We start from the raw sequence: 20,726 nt of genomic DNA, 5'->3' as shown, positions 1-20,726 counted from the left end.
TCTCTTTATGCGTCTGTATAATTTTAATTCTTTAGCATAACAACGGATAAGTTTGAAAACCAACATCTACATAGAAAATTTAACAAAGAAAATAATATACATATGTATTTTAATGCATTGATTTTTGTTTACTTTCAATTACTATTTGATATTTGTAAACTGAATAAAAAAACTTACCTGCTTCGAATGCGCACGATGCCGCAACTGCCAATAATAAACTTTGAACTGTGATATAAAAAAAAAAGAAAACACTAATGAGCGACACTTCAATTTTTTTTAACAATACACATCATACACTGTCTACCGATCGGTTGAAACAATTAAGTACAAATAAAGTTTGAAGGGCGAGACGTTTACCTTGCATGAGATGCTGTCAGACAATAATCAACCGCCGGACAACACTTTTCACATCAAATACACAAACACATAAAAATTACACTTGTACCCACTAAATACGATGCGTTTGTGATAACTGCAGTGGGCTACATTTTGCATTCACGAACTTGCCTTTGAAAGTAAAATGAGGGTAGATTCTTAGGACAAAGATTTACAAATAATGAAATGTACGTCTCAACTAAATGCTAAATCAACTCCGTTAAATGAATATAAATCAGTCAATTTCAACTGTCCTGATTATGATATTCGATAATGTTAATATTTAAATTACGCGCCTAAATAAATCAAGAACAATGACCTAAGGCAACGGGAATCTGCCATTCATGGTCCTGGCCTTACAATGCGACGACATCCGGGTCCATTAAATAAAATAATTGGTAAGCACGGAGATTAATCATAATTATATTGTTTTAAATTATATAATATAGTTATTAAGCCTTATTAGAAAAGCCTTGTGACTAAACTACAGATTATTAAAAATGCTGAAACAATACTACAAATATAAATTTCATATTGAGTACTGGAAGACGGATAAACTATTTTAAATCCTAGTAATAATATGTTGACGGAAACTAAAACTATTAGAAGGAATTTGTTCTTAAATGGGCGGATTGAAGAATAATTGTTGGCAATACTGATATCGCCTGACATTCCAGAGTACATACTGATTCTGAATCTGACGTTTCAACTTTCAAGAATTGTCAAACATAACCACACGCGTATAAATAAAAGTGAAGTATTGATTTATTTATTTACAAAGGCGATAGTACACTCGACAGTGCTTGTATAAATCATATACTTAAATTCAGTATCAAGATGCAACGTTAAAATACAGCAAATGCAAGTGCAGAATCGTCTCAAAGTGGTTAGGCAGAAAGATTATGAAGGTGACATCGGATCGAACTTAGGATTGTCTAATAAAATGATGGAGACCAGATACTACGAAGGATGCGGAAGAGAGGGGCCCATACGGTGCATATTCCTGGGAGAGTTTCATCCTGTGGCCGGGCCGAAGATTTCATGTCAGGTAACATTGGCGTAACGTAGGTATTGATTTTTAACGACAGCGATATTTGATGCTCACGGCGCAGGCACGAGAAGATGGCTGCATTCTGCCGCATATATGTATACTTATATATATCACTTACTGCAATGCAGATGTTTAGTGGAAGAGAACTCTAGTAGAAATGCCATAAATCATAGATGTTTCCTTTTATTTAATGAGTTGATTGAGTGCTGTGTTGAAAATATTCTGGCACTGCCTGTGATTAGTGATGGCAGCAGATATCAAATAAAACCAAAGTATACTTAAAACAAGTGCTTTATATTTAGTTCATTGTAATGTGGCCATATTGCAATAGTGGCAAGTAAAGTGCAGCTCTATATTCTAGGCCAATAAGGACTACTGTGCTACTGTGTAAAAGGCAACAGCATCCTATTATTTTTAAAAAATATAGGAGTCCTTGTTTCTGTCTGTTTGCAGTTCCCTGAAGATTATATATCAAAAGAAGTGTTTGATTCTATCAGCGCGTTCATCATTCCAAAACCCCAGATACAAAAATGTACAATGACTATGTAAGTATATTATAGCTGTTTATTCCCTGAGTACCATTAATGTGCACTGTTGGCTTAGTACAGCAGTGATATATAAATCTGAAGAGCAACTAGTTTAAAAAGTAAAATTGATATAGTTTTTTTCACTATTTAATTATGATTAAAGCAATTTTCAAAATGGACATTTGACATATAAGTGCAATATTTTGGATTTAATACCTGTAGTTTTCTTATGCGTGATGGGACTTAGAAATCCGGTTCTATATAGAACTTTATGTAATTCAAAGGCTGATTGGTTTCCCTACACACATCAACTTTCCAGTTATTAACCTCCTATTATTATTTCATTATATGAAAATAAATTTAATATTTTCTGTAAATTTTGATTATCATCAACCCCTTCCATTGTTGCCCAGGGGATACATGGCCTTTGTTCTTTAATCCTCTTAATAGCAAGTCTACAAAGGATTCAAGGTAAGATAGTTCAGTTTGTATAAAAAATAGAAGTATAATGAGTTCTTTTATTAAGGTACTGTATTTTCACATACTTCATCATAGATATAGATTTATATAAATGTTTATTAAATGAATGATGAGTATATATACAAAGAGGATGTTCCCAGCCCAAGTAAAGTATAGTAGAATGGATTGAGATATTAGTTTCTAAATACATACATATAATATCAGATGTTTGACATTCTAAGTGAGTTTCTAAATACCTGAGTAATACATAATAATTAATGCATAGTAGGATTGTTGATGTTAATTATAAACATTCTTGAAAAAAGAAACAAGTATGTATGTGTGCTTGTTATTGTATTGTAATTACTATGAAGAAACATTTGACAAATAACCTCAGTAGTAGTCATTACCCTTTTTTAAATACCAAGACTTGAGTTGTTTTAATGCAACACCTGAATTAACTTAAAATTACTTAATCAAATATTTTGTCGCAGTTCAAGCATCGAACCCATGGCCATTCATATCTCATTTCGCTACAAAAATATCCTAACAGAATTTTAATTCCACAATTTTTTGTACTTGTTTAATTCGGACACTTATACATTGAGAAAATGTATCCGCTAGCTTTTAATGTATATACATTGTTCCTATTTACATTTACGACTACTAATAATGTTGATATTTAACCAAAAATATAGAATTCATTAAGTTATTTTCTTTTACTATTGTGCCCCAGTTACGCCTCTGCCTACCCTTGCGGGAATAAGTTCGCGATGTGTTTGTTTTTTGTACTACATATAAACTCTAAGAGCCTTCCTAGAAAGATTCTTATTTTGTTTTATAGATTGTATTTACACAAAAAAAATCTGCCGAATGACAACATAATCGATTTTCACAATTTTTTTTAAGTTGATTTCTGTACTTAGGTCATAGTTATTAAAAACAAAAAAAAGATTTCAAAAAGTGAATCATTACAACAATTTACTTATTTCCCAGTATTTTTGTTTAATGAAATATGAAACGTATATTAATTTTTCAAAATTCGTAATCCAGTAACAAGTGAAATTATAAATTCTCAATGGGAGAATTATTTTACCATAGGAACAGGGTACAATCGCACAATTTTGGCGATACCTCCCGGCATTGCAAACATCTGATGATAATTATTAGTCACTTATTATATTTAAGATATTGCATTAAATGACAAAATATTTTTAAATTATAATTTATTATTTTGCGGCTTGGCAAAGTGGAGGGTAATGTTAACTTTGGTACGCCGCCGTGCAGGGCTACGACGCATTCTCGGACCTTAATATAATTTCTCCTGATCCGAATACTCTTTCATTTTGTTCTACGATCCGGTCGGTGTCGAACGCGCGAATTTTTACCGGAAGAGAAAATAACTCAAGAACCCCAAAAACTACGTGTGCGGTCAAAAATAATTGCGCATACGACAACATATATATTAAAATAACATTTTTCACACGGCTGTTTAGAGTTTTAAATTGTGATTGGTATAATTTTTTGAAATTCAATTCATGGTGTTGTTATTGTGATTAAGATGGCGTTGATTTTAACTCTATCTATTTTTATTTATATCGATATAATATTTTTGATTGTGTATTCAATGCATTTACGTATATCAAAAATATGTTTTGGAGGTTCTCGTATAATTTCGAATGTGTAGGACTGAAGCATCAGTGCAGTGGTTCCTGTTTAAAAAGGGTTCGTTCATTTTTTTTTACCTGACTACTAACTTGTCTTCATTTGTAATTCATATGTTAGTTAAAAACATTACCCTTTTGCTTTTATACGTGGCACGCCACATGTACTTAATCCCTGAAATGTAGGACCGGACATTCGAATCCTTGGACATTCAATTGAAGTATAGCGTGGTTTCAAAACATGTGAGGGAGTTCGCATTGTAATTTGTACCCGACACGTCATGCTATCACATCATGGGGCGGAAGACACGTGGCGAAAAGTGAATGCTCTGTTTGGCTCACGTCTACCTGCCCCTTCGCCATGATGTGTATTTGTTCGCAAACGGTGTATTAGCTTTATTATTACATGTTACAACAGGTTTTTAAAGTAATAGTTTCATAGCAGCGTACCTGGCTTGTTATCCGTGTCTATCGATTCTGTCGACATTTGAGCCGTGGGTTTTCAGATTCGATTGCTTGGACACAAAGTATTTTTTACGGACTATTAAAGTAAAATTAGATTAGGAATCCTTTACCATATATATGTACTTGGAATGATTGTCGTAAACAAATAACATTTGTGCATTTAATTATTTCATCGTATGTATATGTGTTATTAATGTAATTACACGCTGCACTTGTAATTAGATCGCAAACACCATTTAACGGATTTTAGTTCTTTGCACACCTGTGTTGGATTTTAAATTTCCTTAGCAATTTCGCTCACTGATTTAAATTATATAACTGTTCGATTTGTAGCTTAGTATTAAAAAATAGCTTATTTTTTTTTAATACAAACTATGATTTCAACAATATATGCTTTCTGTTATAAGGTTATTTGTTGTCATTTATCAATTCATTATAATTATAAAATAGAAATCACGATGTTAGTTTTTAATGCAAAATTAAATTTCAATTAATTACTATAAAAAAATCATTTTTTTTTTATTTTGATGCCTAAATTACAAATCATTCTTCCATGTATGTATTGAAAATATTGAACCGTATCCTTGCAACACTATGTAATAGTTAATAAAGAGTAAGTCTTATATGCACCGTAACTCTTGATTCTCGGCGATAAAGATCAAAATCCAATAGCACAGTGAATTCTTAAGGCCAGCCGCTGATAGTGATTTTCAGGGAGACCTTGTGCGGTGATATATAACGACGATAGTAAACATTACTTTATAATTAAAGGGTGTAGGTGTATGTTGTCGTGCTGGTTAAAAAAAAACTATTTGTGTCAGATGGCAGAGGGTGTATTATCTAGACTTTATATCCATACTTATATAAAACTGAAGAGTTTGTTTGAACGCGCTTATCTAAGGAACTATCAAGCCTACTTTGATTTATTTCTTTCCTGAGCGGTACAAGCTTCTTTTATCTCAGGAAAATATAAAGCCAGACTTTTATCAACGAAATCGTTTGCAGGCAGGTGGAGCCGTTAGCAAAAGCTTAACACTATACTTAAATAAAAATTGTAATATAATTTCAACGTTGCCATTTATGGGCCCATGGCTTTGGTATCATTTAGAGCATCTATCTCGGTGTTTGTTTATGAACGGTGTGTCGTGTTTCAGAAACGCACTGGGTCACAAAGTGGTGGGCTACCCGATCCGGATCGATAACTCGCGGTACGAGCGCAATGTTTACCTCTTCAACCTGTGTTTTGTCTGCGATAGCTGGTCCAAAACTGTGCAATACGAACCGGTTGTGAAAAAACTTGGAGAGCACCTGGTAAGAATATTTTTCTCTATTTCTCTTATGCCCACTAGCTTTTTTTTTTATTTCGGCAACGGATACTGTAGTTTCCCAGCCTAGCGACTGCAGGTCACTGGGGGATGACCTGGACCTGGAGTTGACGGGTAACTAAGGAAGAAAAAAGAACCGTCTTAGGATGGACAAAGGGGCATAGGCCAAGAAATGTTCGCGAGATCTCATAGTACTCAATATTTAATCACAACCATGCAGTATATACACTGAACTGCGTGCCTAGTGGCCACGGCAAATATCCCCATGCATGGGCGTGCCTTCGGTGTGGAGACTAAACGCACAAGAACTGTCTCGGAGAGGAGGGGCGGTTGGTCAGTTTCTAGTTACTTTCATAATACATGGGTAATATTAAGGCTATTATTTTGGTCTTTGCAGTGTCTTGTGACATTCGATTTTAGGCTTGTAATTATAAATTCCATAATAATCACACTCTTAAGCGACACTGTTCATTTAGACATAAATAGTCCAAACATATTTAAAATTTTAATCCCCCTTTTCATCAACAACATGTATAAGATTGTTTTTGATTTATTGGTGGGTCATACAACATTTTTAATTGAAATACAATTAGAACTTACAACTAAGACATAATGCTGACCATGTCACAAACATCTAAAGTTCGACATGTATATCGCCATTTTGAACCTTATTTAAAAGGAATGTGATATGTGTACTAACAGATATATCTTGCAGACGATTATGGAAGAGGAGACGCGGTTCGTGTCCAGCGGTTCAAGCAAGCTGCCCACTTTACTCGCGCATCTGTTGCACGATCTGAACACTCACAGGAAGGCCACATTAGTCGGTAAGTCTGTGGATATTGGTATATAGCTTCCGATCTTGCATCCATCAGCCAAGGTATACATAGTTATCTTTTAGTTTTAAATAATCCATAATAAATTGTGTTATGGTTAACGATTATTGTAATGAAAGGTTAGTTATTAGTGTATCATTATTAGAAAGAAAGTTAGACAGATATATTTATTGTTAGCGTTACAACACAATAAAAAAACATTATACACGTCTATATACATATATGTTATTGTTTTTTAAGATTACTTATAATACAAAAAAACAAATATCAGAAATGACGCCTTTCATTCAGCTGAATACTGCGGTACCACGTTAGTAGTACTGCAAGCCCAAGCGACGTGCGGACGCATATTGGGTCTATACATAATAATATAATAACTCTTGGTTGGTATGGCTTCTTGTCTATTTCTATGCCTGGTTGTATGCAAGCACTAGATCAAAAAGTGTTGCCACTTTTTATATAATTCGTTACAATTGCCACCAGGCCAATTGGATGAATGAATTTTAAAAATATTTTATTCTATTAAAGTAGTGTTTTTATTGAATATTTGTTACGTTTTTTTTCTTTAAATTTTTTTGTTGCTGTGCGAATTTTTACCGGCGATTTTAATAAACCTGTTTAACTCTTGGTCTCTCGTGAATCGCCGGCGAGCCAAGACAGCTACATGACATTTGCGTGTGTCACGGGATTATAACCTTATATACTACATATATACTACATAATAAGGTTATTTTTCCGTCACACGCGTAGCTGTCAATGTTTGCCGGCAAACATTCAGCTACCTCACGGGTTAATTACGAAAAACGTTTAATGATTATATTATAATTAGAATTGAATTAAAATTTGCGTCATCGCTACTTCGGAGCTCAAGCGATATTATATTTCCGCATTCAGCTTGTGTAAAATATGTGCGATTGGTTTTTTACTATTATGCCGTATGTTCATATCGCTCGCATACTTTTGTTTCCTCAATGCTCATGCGCATATAATCAGCGATACCCAATAAATCCCCTCCTCTTCCCGATACCTATCACTTCTCATTCCTCTGGCTGTGTAGTTTTGGAGCGCTGGCACCTACCATCGCACGAGCCACCTGCACTTTTCCCATAGAATCTATACTATTATATAAAGCTGAAGAGTTTGTTTGTTTGTTTGTTTGTTTGTTTGAACGCGCTAATCTCAGGAACTACCGGTCTTAACTAAAAATCTAGCACGTAGCATGACTCAGGCGCTCACCGGTAACAAAGCAACCGGTTTATGTCCCGTTTCGTCAACAGAGGGCGACACTGTGATGCACCTCAAAGTGCTGGAGATTCGCAACGACCCGTCGCCGGTGCACGACCACGACGTGCCGGTGCTGGTGACGTCAGTGGGTCTGCCGCGACCCGGCCGCCCGCGCAGGACCACGCCGCCAGAGGGCGCTGAGATACAAAGCGATGAGCATCTTGACCTGGAGGATGATGAGCCGTTCGAGATCGACATGGAGGCGGACTGGGATCTTACAACTAGACAGGTAGAAATTTTTCTAAGCTTTGTAGGAAAAAAATATATTGCCGATTAATAATTGGAATTTATCTTGTAAATAAAATACAGTTTTATTTTGGCCATAGACTAAGTTAATATGTATAGAATTTTACTGCTGGAATTTCAGTTAAAGATTCCTCCAAAATAATCACACTTCAATTTTATCCTATTTTATTTTATAGCGGTAAATGACGTTGTCGGGTGCGATTCGACGCCATTTTAAGTCCCGGGTTTAAATCCCAGGTCAGTTTTAAATGATATTGGATTTTTCTGATCTATCAGTCTGAGTCCTGAATTTGTGCTCTGATGACGATATACTCGCGCCCTATCGCATCACGAGATGTAACACACTTGGCGAAAAGTGGTTGTTCTAGTTACATCTCTGGCTACCACTTCGGTGATAAAGTCGTAATGTGGATGTATGTATATATTTTATACATTTAACAGCTCCTCCCATACATAAACGGATACAACCACGTATCAAAAATAGCCGCCGACACGAACGTGGAGAAGACCCTGGTCAAGTCGTGCATCCAGAACCTGCTGTACTACGGCGCGGTGACGCTGATCCCGGTGCTCAAGTTCAGCAACATGTACCGCGCCACGCCCAACCTGAGCCGTCTGTTCGGCGACACCGAGCTGCAGAAGTCGTGCCTCGCTTACATCACTAATGGATCAGATTCTAAAGACAAGGTACTGTTTCATAATCACTACATAGTATAAAACAAAGTCGCTTTCTCTGTCCCTATGTCCCTTTGTATGCTTAAATCTTTGATGCGTTTTTTTTAATAGATAGAGTGATTCAAGAGGAAGGTTTATATGTATAATAACATCCATTAAATAGTGGAGAAATACTGTTATTTTGTTATGTTATACCCGTGCGAAGCCAGAGCGGGCCGCTATGTTGTTATATACAGCGTTCACAGTTTTTCTATAATACATTTAGTATCAGCATTGCACCCGTGCGGAGCCGCGGCGGGTCGCTAGTTATTTATAAGTGCAGAAGTCTGTTCAAGGCCGATTTTAATGAAATTTGGTATAGAGATAATTCGATCCTTGGGGTAGACAAAGTGATGGGTTTTTCTACTTGGTGTCAGCCCAGTTTTGAAATTGTGCCCTATATGGCGATAGGCTCGACCCCATCTTATCACGGCATGAAATAAACACGTCGGAAAGTGGACGCACCAGTTGCGCGTCTGCCTACCCCTGGGAGATAAAAGGCGTGAGTGTGTGAGCAATTATGTTAATAAATATACGAGTAGAGTGTGGACATGACTGGGCGAGTTAATAGGTTCTTTAAAAAGGTGTTCGTTACGCAAGTAGCTACCTTACCTTCTTATCTTTGCTGATGGTACGGATTTGTATCCGCCCGCAGTTCGCAACACTTGAAAGACCCGCCATAGTGGCCCATGTAAATGTAGTGTTCTGAGATCAGCTTGTGTATGTGTGTATGCTATGTGTGGTTTCCTATAGAACAGCATAAATGTGTTACCTGGGATGAGGTCTCTTAGTCGACAGACTAAATGAACTACCTACTCCACCTCCTACTCTACCTACCGTCAGGTACAGTGCATGCCAGTAAAAAACCCTTCATATATATCTGTAAAGATTTCAAAGGATAGCCATAAAATAATAATAAATAAATATAAATTATAAGGCGTTCTGTCTTCCTCCAGCCCTGTCTATCGGACGTGCTGGGTATCCTGTGCTCCCTGCAGCAGGGTACGACGCTTCGTACTGTCAGCGAGAGATACGTGACTGCGCAGGGCCCTCCCTTCGACATCAGGCGGCTGGTGGTCTTCGCGCAGCTTCACGGGCTCATCAGATGTCTTAAAAAGTAAGTAGATCTTGATTTTCCCTTTTAAGGGATAAATACCATATTGTGTATTAACCTACTGCTGGGCACTAGCCTACCTGATCTGACACAGTTGAGGCTTCAATCCCGCACGTTGGGTTACAGCGGTTCATCATACTTTACATAGCTTTGAAATTCTTAGGTATATCGATTTCGTCAAGATATTTTCATTCGCCGTCAAAGCGAACTATAATTAATGAAAAGATTAAAATGTAGTAACCTAAACCTGCTGGTTCCAGATACCCAGTGTACGCGAAACATCCTCCCAGGTCGAACGGGTTCAGCAGCCGCGCGGACCCCGTGCTGGGCATCCGGCGACTCTTCACCGGCCACCACTGCACCGACGAGATCTGCTGCATGGCGCGCGTCGACCTCCCCACCCTCGACCAGATCATAGAGGACGACCCCAACGTTGTCATCATATGGCGGTAAAGTGGTCCTTCGAGCCAGATTTTGTTATATTGTTTGTGTATAGAAATGACTTTTAGTTTTGACGGCTGGATTTTTTACGTCATGATTGTTTCTTTAATATTCGTACAGTTTGATTCAAACTTAATGGTGACTCGTGAACAATGTACGTATGATGCGCTGAACCCAATAGCGCACGTTCGTGTTTTGTTATTATGCGTTTGCGTTTTGCTAAATATGGTCATTATAAATTTGGATGACACAACAAATTTAACGGCATTTATTTGATAATATCGATTTACTTTAACTCATCTAAAATAGAAAACCCGTGATATCTTCCAAAAAAAATTCAAAATTCATCAACGAAATACATAGTATTACAACATTTTATAAACTGTTTCAAATATAAAAAATAATTAAACTTTTATATTGAATATGAATACTTAATGTACCTATTATCGACTTGATTTTACCTGCGCCTAAACCTAAGTGAAGTGGCCATTAAGTTTGAGGCATACAAAATTTTATTTCTAAATGATTTTTAATTTATGAACACACACGATTTCATTACATTTTTCTACAATAGGGAGACACAGATGGAAAACATTTTTTATTCTCTCGTTTCAATATAATGTGAAACGAACAGTTATAAATATGTTGCGATTTTGAGTCCCAAATTTTAATATTACAATAAATAACTCAATAGAATTAAGGTGTCTATTAAATTAACTGTGTAAAATAAAATAATTATTAACTAATAGAAACTCACAAAATATTTCAGCTTAGGTTTGAAATGACTCAGTGGGAATGTGCTGCGATACTATTGGTTGATACTTATGTCGTTTCAGACCAGTTTTGGTCGATAGATATCCTTTATTCTATCAATAAAAATAGTTAGTATTAATACATACATTAAATAGTAAATTATTCATTAGTAAACATAACGCTCTCATTTTATATAGTTTGATTCGTGATTACTGATCCAGACTGAGTGAGCTACACACCGTCAATCAATATTGTCCGTTGGAACTGCGAGTTTGCTGTTCAGCTTGGACTGATGGTGTGTGGCGTGTGGAATTTAAGGCTGGCAACACGCGTACGTTTTATTTATCTCTGCTAGAGAGTTTGTGAAACAAATTCCTTATTTTAGTCACGAGTCGGGAACATGACGCGTTACTTATAATATTAATGTTAATTGTTAGTTATTATTAATATTTCTCAAATGTAATTAATCTAATTTTGTATTATTGTACAATTCAATATATTGAATTGCCTATAAAAATAATATTTTTAACATAGTTAAAGTATACTTTAAAATAATATGGACGTTAGCATTCGTGTTCGTAAGACGGTTTCCCCAACGATACGGCGCGCTGGCCGCATCTTAAAAAGCTATCTATTTGAAATTTATAATAATACATATAAAAAGGAAAATTAACATCGTACATAATCATAGTTGTTCTTTATTTTGGTTGTTTATTTTTTTTTATTATATTTTTATATTCATTTCATAATGAAAATGACACTTTAATTGTTAATTCTATGTAGCTCCTACAAAAGTACTCAACCAATACTATTAGATAGACATTTTAATAAGGATAATTTTAGTGAAATTTCAAAAAGATCTATAATTGTTTTTTTAATGCATTTTTAAATCATTGAATATTCCCGTACGTAACTCGTGCGCCGATTCTATAAAAGGAATGCTCAAGGCCGTTTGGTGGGGGGGAGGGTCTTAACTTATGTAAATTTTAACACGCGAGTTTCAACCGAACACCGCTTATGATAAAGTTGTAAATATGTTAGATTAAACGCTTAATTAATTATCAAGAGAGCGGCACCCGCCTGTAACATCTAGCTTTAGATTAAAAGAACACTTAATTATACATCTTAGATTAAATGCTTCTTAATATCTGGTTAAATGGCCATAATTAAATGTGATTATCCAATCAAAAATCTACTCTTTCCTAATAGCCGGCTTGTAACCTTAAGTACTGTAGGCATTTATCGTCTTTATAATCATTTTTAATTTGTGTTATAGCCTTGATCACATTATGTACTGAAGGATAAGTCTCAACTGACTTTTTATTTAGTTTCAATTGTGACCATAATTTAAATGCTTTTGTAGGCTATTCCCCCCAAGCTTGCTTGATTGTGGATTAGACTACGGTCCCATGGGCTACCCACCTGCTAGATCTAGATTGGTGTGTAGTCACTGCTGTTTCTATTAACAGAGCTGGTTTTTTTAGCCCAGAGGTTTCCAAAAGTTTTTTTCCCATAGACCACCTTTAATAAAATATGGTTGAAATTTTAAATTCTTACCATATTCCCAAGAATATGCAAATTTTTACATGTAACAGCAAATATTATCAAAATCAGATACATTTTCGTGGATCTCCGCTTACGAATTGCGAATCCACATTTTTCGGTCACACCAACGAAGACCCGCGTTGAGTATCTCGTGGACCGGTAAGGGTTTGGACCTTTGGGAATCAATGCTTTAGCCTCTCAGTTCCTTACACAGATTGTTATTAATGGCAGTTAGGCATTTAGTACTTCAAATTTCTGTTAATTTTGTATTGCCCTGGCTTGAACACATCGGGGTCGTGTCATAGTCGCGGGCAGGTAAAGTCACTCCATACAAACCAATATATAATGTGCGTATAATCAAACACAGATTAAAAATGTTTATAAACTATTACTCCACAACTAGTATTTAGATTTATAAAGCACTACCAATTATAATGTATATTTAAAAATCCATGTCTAACCATTCATGTAGAAAGTTTGCGGGCCGAAGGCTAGTCCCTGTCTAGGTTCCATTGTACCAACGTTTATCACTAAATATTTAGCTTAAAATTATTTATTCCACTCGATATAAGGCATAATATTCAAATTTAATCAATTTACTTAATATTTTGTATATTTAGAAAAACATTTTCAATAAAATTTTAATTAATCAACTTTGTGGCGAAATTAGGTTATTTAAAATATTATCACAAAAAGTCGCTCTCCTGCAAAGATTAGTCGCGAGGTCGCAAATATCAGTATTTTAAAATCGCTGCGACTTTTTCCACTACGTTCAGAAACTACGTTGATAATAAATAATAGTGCACAATAGTTAGTTAAAAGTATTTTTCAAACAATGTAGTATTATGGTTATTTTTTAAAGAGGCATAGGGACAAGGCGACATACATAGTTATTATGAGTGAATTTTTTTTTGGAAAAAAATGTGATATCAACAATTTAAACTTAAACGAGTGATAGACTTGAGTAAAAACGCGTCCTCATGGTTCGACGACCGTTTTTGCGTTTCTATTGCCTTATGTACGCATTTTTAGACCCGCGAGTCGTCTATCAACATAAAGCACTTAATTTTTGTAACATGTTGATATATATCATTCTTAAATAACTTAGTTCTACTGGTGGGAGGTCCCGTATGCGAGGGGCCGTCTGGGTTGGTACCACCGCAATGTCTATTTCTATCGCCATGCAGCAGTGTGCCTATACTGTTGTGTTCCGGCTTGAAGGACATTGTAGCCAGAATAATTACTGGGCATAATGAGATTCAACATCATATGTCTCAGAGAGTATGTATAATATTTTTACCGATATAGCTAGACAGGTTTAATATATTAAATGTTATACCTACTTATATATAAACACTGAATATATAGTTACCAATCGTTAATTGCGCATCAAGTCACAGATAACTGCGCGTCATGTCGTCCTGTGTTTAGTTGAGTCTCGTGCCTCTACATGTACTTATATGTCCCAAATAGTCATATTCGCTTTCCGTGACCAGTGTAAATAAGTGATAATTATTTATATAGTCTAGTTAACGTTAAAGTATTTAAGTATTTGTAATAGGACTAAGTGATATTGTCGCAAATTTCATGGTGCCACTTGTTTTTACATATTTGCGATTTTATTGTCGCGCGGTCATAGGCCCCCTTACATTTAATTACATTATCAATTATTATAGTGTTTTTTATCGGATTGCGTTTTTTTTTTTTGGGAATTGCCATTGCGTACTTCTGCGGACCATTTCAATTTCAAAATCTTCTATAATTTCTATTGTTTTCATATATACTTTTCATTTCTTTTCTATGCATATTTTTTTCGTTTTCATATTATCTTTGTGTCTATTATTTCACTTCTGCGGTTTTGAAATAATGGTTCAGTATTGGAGTATTGCAATTCTCTTTACCCTCATTAGACAAGTCAATTATTGCTAGCAATAGTCGTATGCAACTATTGGAAACCATCTAAACCTCCACAGTGGTAAGACACACAGACACTTCTCGCTCGACGTATACGAATCTTTTGACAGATGTTCAAAATACGATTGTCGCTAGCAATAATTGCTCCGTTTAAATGAGGCTTTAGTTTAGTGCATAATGATAATTATCACAATCTTAGGTTATTATCCCGACTTAACCTTAGTAAGTTTCTCGTGGTTTTCTATTTTGTTAATCTTGCAACGTACAGTGATTTTAGCTTAGTATAGATTATTATTCGTATTTAATTTTTATCATTCAATTTAGTATAATCTGAGTTTAAGTATATGATGTATTTATACCATCCATTTTAAATATATTAATTTAATTTTTGTCTTGTTTCAAGTGGTAAACATGGTATGGTAAATTGCGACAATATCACCATGTTTCACTGTATATAACCATATGTGGTACACACGGCATTCAAGTGCTTTTTTAATTGTGCATAATTAGGGCAATAACTTGTCTTATAATTATAAGTGACCTCACACCCCGCACTGCCCCAAGGCATTTACAATGCAGTGAAACACACAATAAATGTTACATTTATCGGATATTGATACATAACTCAATAATAATTTTCTTCGTTGTATTTTTTATTAAAAGACGCAGGGTTTATATAAAGGAAATAATTTTTGGATATTTGGTTGATTTTAATATAATATTGACCCGTAAATTTATGTTTCTTGAGTCGTATCCCTTATTATCGAGCGAGTGTTGCTCGGCTCGTCTTTCAATTAAATAAAATAAAATGATTTTATCATTGTTTGAGCAGTCAAATTATAATTACATGTATATTTATATAGTACTTGACAATCCAACATCATTCATTTTTTAAAATCAAGCTATAATAGCCAATTATAGGATTGCACAACATATTTATATAGGTACCATATATTGCGTAAAAATAATATCATGTTACGAAATCAAGTGCTGAGTACGTATGGATGTGTAATCTCGTGTGTTACGGTAAATTTGCTATATCTGATTATTTATCCATACCATTCCAATTTTATCCGACATGTAGATATATCCGAAGAGATCATGTAACGTTTATTTTGTGTCACTGCACGCTTATTCGTCTCCTCATAATTTAAGATAGTATATGAACGTTGAACAGTGACTATATATTTATTATAAACTGAGAGCAGTGTGTTAACCGTTGCCAGTATACTCGTTTGGTATTTGTAGTTAAGGATTCTCAGAATATATGTACTGAGAATATGTTTCATAGAAGTTAGTTTGTTAGTTCTAGAGCAACCAGCTCCTTGAAGTTAGAGTACTTGCTACTTTTAACATGTGTATCCCAGGCGTGTATATACGCTTATATTTAACGGTACTAGGTTAGCGTTAATTATTACGAAAGTGTTCCTCTATATTAATAGAATAATCAATATTATAATCCGCTTTAACTAACTGATTGTAGCTTGATTTAAATATAAGAAATCATTTATATTATAAAGCTCGCTTTTCAAGGATTTTGAACGTGCATAAAGTCGTCAGCATATTTTTTTGTTTTGCGACATATTTGCCGATATATTGGCTGTTGAGAGCGGTCTCAAGTCGTTCAGAGTACAATAAAATATTTAAAATAGATACTTAGTTACTTAATAAAAAGCGTAGACAGTTGATAGTCAAGGTTTTAACAAAACTCCGTCGTCGTTGGTCCTTCGAACCGTTTTTGCAAGCTCATATATTTTATCCGTTGTTCAAGAATTAAATTTCAGCTAATGGCTGTGGCGTATTCTACAGAATTAACAGATTAATTATATCCTTCATACAAGAATCAAACTTTAGCTAATGCCTATGGTATATTCTACAAAACTAACACAGATTTATTATATCCGTCATACAAGAAATAAATTTCAACTAAGGCCTCTGGCATATTCTACAGAATTAACACAGATTAATTATATCCATCATACAAGAATTAAATTTCAATTCACGGCTGTGGCATATTCTACAGAATTAACACAGATTAATTATATCCGTCATACAAGAATTAAATTTCAATTCGCGGCTGTGGCATATTCTACAAAATTAACGCAGATTTATTATATCCGTCATACAAGAATTAAATTTAAATTAACAGCTGTGGCATATACTACAGAATTAACACAGATTAATTATATCCGTCATACAAGAATTAAATTTCAGATAATGCCTGTGGCATATTCTACAAAATTAACGCAGATTTATTATATCCGTCATACAAGAATTAAATTTAAATTAACAGCTGTGGCATATTCTACAGAATTAACACAGATTAATTATATCCGTCATACAAGAATTAAATTTCAGATAATGCCTGTGGCATATTCTACAGAATTAACACAGATTAATTATATCAATCATACAAGAATTAAATTTCAATTAACGGCTGTGGCATATTCTACAAAATTAACACAGATTTATTATATCCGTCATACAAGAATTAAATTTCAATTAACGGCTGTGGCATATTTTACAGAATTGCCACACGTTTATTATATCCATCATACAAGAATTAAACTTCAGCTAATGCCTGTGGCATATTCTACAGAATTAGCACAGATTAATTATATCCGTCATACAGGAATTAAATATCAATTAACGGCTGTGGCATATTCTACAGAATTAACACAAATTATTTTATCCGTCATATAAGAATTAAATTTTAGCTAATGGGTGTGGTAGATTTTACAGAATTGCCACACGTTTATTATATCCGTTAGACAAGAATTAAACTTCAATTAATGGATGTGGCATATTCTTCAAAATTTTCTCCGTCATACAAGAATTAAATTTCAGCTAATGGATGTGGTAGATTCTACAGAATTAACATAGATGAATTGTATACGTCATACAAGAATTAAATTTCAATTAATAGCTGTAGTAGAATCTACAGAATTAACACAGATTTATTTTATTCGTCACTAGATGACCCGGTTAACTTCGTATCACCTACATATATTTGTTAATAATTATTAATTTTCACTGTGGAACGTGATTAAAACATAGCAATACGATTATCATTATCCGTTTCTCGCTGGTCGATAGTGCGGTTTGCACGTGAGGTAGTTCGTCGCCTATTTGATTGACTTCGACGACCTACATGAGGTCGTCTTCTCTGTGGCATTTTCAAAAAAATAATAATAATTAAAGTTCTCGTGCACCTACAAACTGATCATAGATTTTAATTAGTCTTGAAATTTCTTTATTTATTTTCTTTTCGACAACCAACTGACACTTTTTAACTTTTCTTATTTCTGAAATGTTTTGCATTTCAACAAAATAAACCAAAGAGATCGGACCCTATACTACATCTATAGCTAATGGCTGTGGTAGGTTTTACAGAATTGCCACACATTTATTATATCCGTCATACAAGAATTAAATTTCAGCTAATGACTGTGTAGGTTTTACAGAATTGCCACACGTTAAATATATCCGTCATACAAGAATTAAATTTCAGCTAATGGCTGTGTAGGTTTTACAGAATTGCCACACATTTATTATATCCGTCATACAAGAATTAAATTTCAGCTAATGGCTGTGTAGGTTTTACAGAATTGCCACACATTTATTATATCCGTCATACAAGAATTAAATTTCAGCTAATGGCTGTGGTAGGTTTTACAGAATTGCCACACATTAAATATATCCGTCATACTAGAATTACATTTCTGCTAATGGCTGTGTAGGTTTTACAGAATTGTCACACGTTAAATATATCCGTCATATGACAAATAAATTTCTACTAATGGCTGTGTAGGTTTTACAGAATTGCCACACATTTATTATATCCGTCATACAAGAATTAAATTTCTGCTAATGGCTGTGTAGGTTTTACAGAATTGCCACACATTTATTATATCCGTCATACAAGAATAACATTTCTGCTAATGGCTGTGGTAGGTTTTACAGAATTGCCACGCATTAAATATATCCATCATACAAGAATTAAATTTCAGCTAATGGCTGTGTAGGTTTTACAGAATTGCCACACGTTAAATATATCCGTCATACAAGAATAACATTTCTGCTAATGGCTGTGGTAGGTTTTACAGAATTGCCACGCATTAAATATATCCGTCATACAAGAATTAAATTTCAGCTAATGGCTGTGTAGGTTTTACAGAATTGCCACACGTTAAATATATCCGTCATACTAGAATTAAGTATCAGCTAATAGCTGTGGTAGGTTTTACAGAATTGCCACGCTTTTACAGAATTGCCACGCATTAAATATATCCGTCATACAAGAATTAAATTTCAGCTAATGGCTGTGGTAGGTTTTACAGAATTGCCACACGTTTATTATATCCGTCATAAATCCGTCATACAAGGATTAAATTTCAGCTAATGGCTGTGGTAGGTTTTACAGAATTGCCACACGTTTATTATATCCGTCATAAATCCGTCATACAAGGATTAAATTTCAGCTAATGGCTGTGGTAGGTTTTACAGAATTGCCACACGTTTATTATATCCGTCATACAAGAATAACATTTCAGCTAATGGCTGTGGTAGATTTTTCAGAACTGCCATTGACTTTGTCGTACAAGTTTCGTTATAGTAGGGGTTGTTACGATATCGCGAAACTAGCACTGTTAAAAACCGCTTAACTGACTAAAATAGTCAAATTGAGATCTATACATAAAATACTAAGTAATTAACGATACATTCAGTTTTAAGTCTCCCCCGAAAATATCTACTTGCGCGATAATGTATATTCTAATCCCGACTATATGAATTTCTCGCAAAGCGGTTCGTCGGACATATAGATGCTTTTAGTCAAATATCATATTATAGGGTACTTAAATATTCAAATGCCATGCGAAGATTCTTGATACATTTTCTAAACAAATTGTAGGAACATAACATCAGAAAAGTGCATGTACCCAGAACTACAATTACACCAGTAAATATATCAGTGACTTGTAACTGTGTACGTTCACTGTATCGGTTAGTAGATTATTGCCATTAGTACTTATTGGTTACATTATTAAAATATAAGCTATAGTAAATCGAATAAAGTATATTTTCCGTAGTATATCGGCATGAGTGAAAATCCGGCTACAAAATAACGTGACAAAAGTCTAAAGCTTGTAGGATCAGTCTGCCCGGATTGTCAATCCGAAAGTCCCCGTAATTATACATATAACTTGTATCTTAACATAGTCTGCATCATGTAATCGTTAGGTAGATATAATTATGAATTAAGTTGTATAATACTAAGAATATAAAATGCCCTTCAATGGTTTTGAAAATGTTAGAATAGATTATAGAGAGCGTTGTATGCGCCTTAAATTATATTGTAAGTTAGGTAAGATTAGTGGAGACAGGACAGCATAGTAAAGCAGGTATTATTCTATTCTTAATGTTAGTTAAACTATCGAAAAGGGAAATGATTGAAATCTATTTTATTTGAAAAACAACTGTAAATACATTAGACTTAATGAAATGATAATATAGTAGTATTTGTAAAATAAAATTTTATATTTATCATAAAATCCTTTGGCGTGCTGTCAGCCTACAATCTGATCCAGGTTTTAACTTTAGTGTACAATAGCTATATCAAATCTTATATACCTAGTATTAAAATAGTTATTTATTAAACCTGTATATTAAAACGAGGTATATAACGTAGAAAGGGGGTTAGGCCAACCAGGACAGTTTCGGCGCCCCGGCATGCCCCATTAGGCTTAATGTTTGCTGTGTAAGCGTACCATCTCAGCTTCGTACCGGTAGTACCCTAACGTTCGCACTCCATGTATATACATACTTTTTATACTATAATCAGAATGCTAATATCCATGTTTTTGGCAGAAATTTGTCAGTAGTTTTATATTTGTACTAAAAATGTTTGCATTGCGATCATTTTTTTAGAGTCAGAAAACTAAGAGTCATATTAAAAAAATAAATTCGGCTTTGAGTAGGATCTCAAGTAGACCATTAATGTATTGAACTTTAC

The 20,726-nt window shown here is 34.4% G+C and overlaps 1 protein-coding gene across 4 annotated transcripts; it reads left to right on the top strand.

Moving 5' to 3' along the window:
* The first annotated feature begins 1,071 nt into the window (after nucleotides 1-1,071).
* Nucleotides 1,072-19,828, top strand: LOC115454929 (GATOR complex protein NPRL2). 4 transcript variants are annotated; one of them, XR_005113193.1, is made up of 9 exons: nucleotides 1,072-1,423; nucleotides 1,880-1,971; nucleotides 5,696-5,852; nucleotides 6,582-6,693; nucleotides 7,980-8,215; nucleotides 8,674-8,919; nucleotides 9,903-10,063; nucleotides 10,321-18,097; nucleotides 18,240-19,828. XR_005113193.1 is itself a non-coding variant. In XM_030183633.2 (8 exons), the coding sequence occupies exons 1-8, from the start codon at nucleotides 1,235-1,237 to the stop codon at nucleotides 10,511-10,513; spliced, it is 1,386 nt and encodes a 461-aa protein (XP_030039493.1). In that variant the 5' UTR covers nucleotides 1,072-1,234; the 3' UTR covers nucleotides 10,514-19,828. The 4 variants fall into 4 exon arrangements, 1 of the variants encoding a protein (XP_030039493.1); XR_005113195.1 differs by having other exon boundaries at nucleotides 10,321-18,881; nucleotides 19,211-19,828; XR_005113194.1 differs by having other exon boundaries at nucleotides 10,321-18,881; nucleotides 19,128-19,828.
* The last annotated feature ends 898 nt before the right edge of the window (nucleotides 19,829-20,726 follow it).

The sequence above is a fragment of the Manduca sexta genome, chromosome 27 (genome assembly GCF_014839805.1).
Source record: "Manduca sexta isolate Smith_Timp_Sample1 chromosome 27, JHU_Msex_v1.0, whole genome shotgun sequence".
Lineage (NCBI taxonomy): Eukaryota > Metazoa > Arthropoda > Insecta > Lepidoptera > Sphingidae > Manduca > Manduca sexta.
The sequence above is the reverse complement of the archived record's forward strand: the minus strand, read 5'-3'. Positions and strand labels throughout refer to the sequence as shown.

Coding starts and splice junctions, on each gene's coding strand:
- LOC115454929 (XM_030183633.2), top strand. CDS start 1,235: ATGCAAGTGCAGAATCGTCTCAAAGTGGTTAGGCAGAAAGATTATGAA. Junction 1,972..5,695: donor CAAAAATGTACAATGACTAT/GTAAGTATATTA, acceptor GTCGTGTTTCAG/AAACGCACTGGGTCACAAAG. Junction 8,920..9,902: donor GATCAGATTCTAAAGACAAG/GTACTGTTTCAT, acceptor GTCTTCCTCCAG/CCCTGTCTATCGGACGTGCT.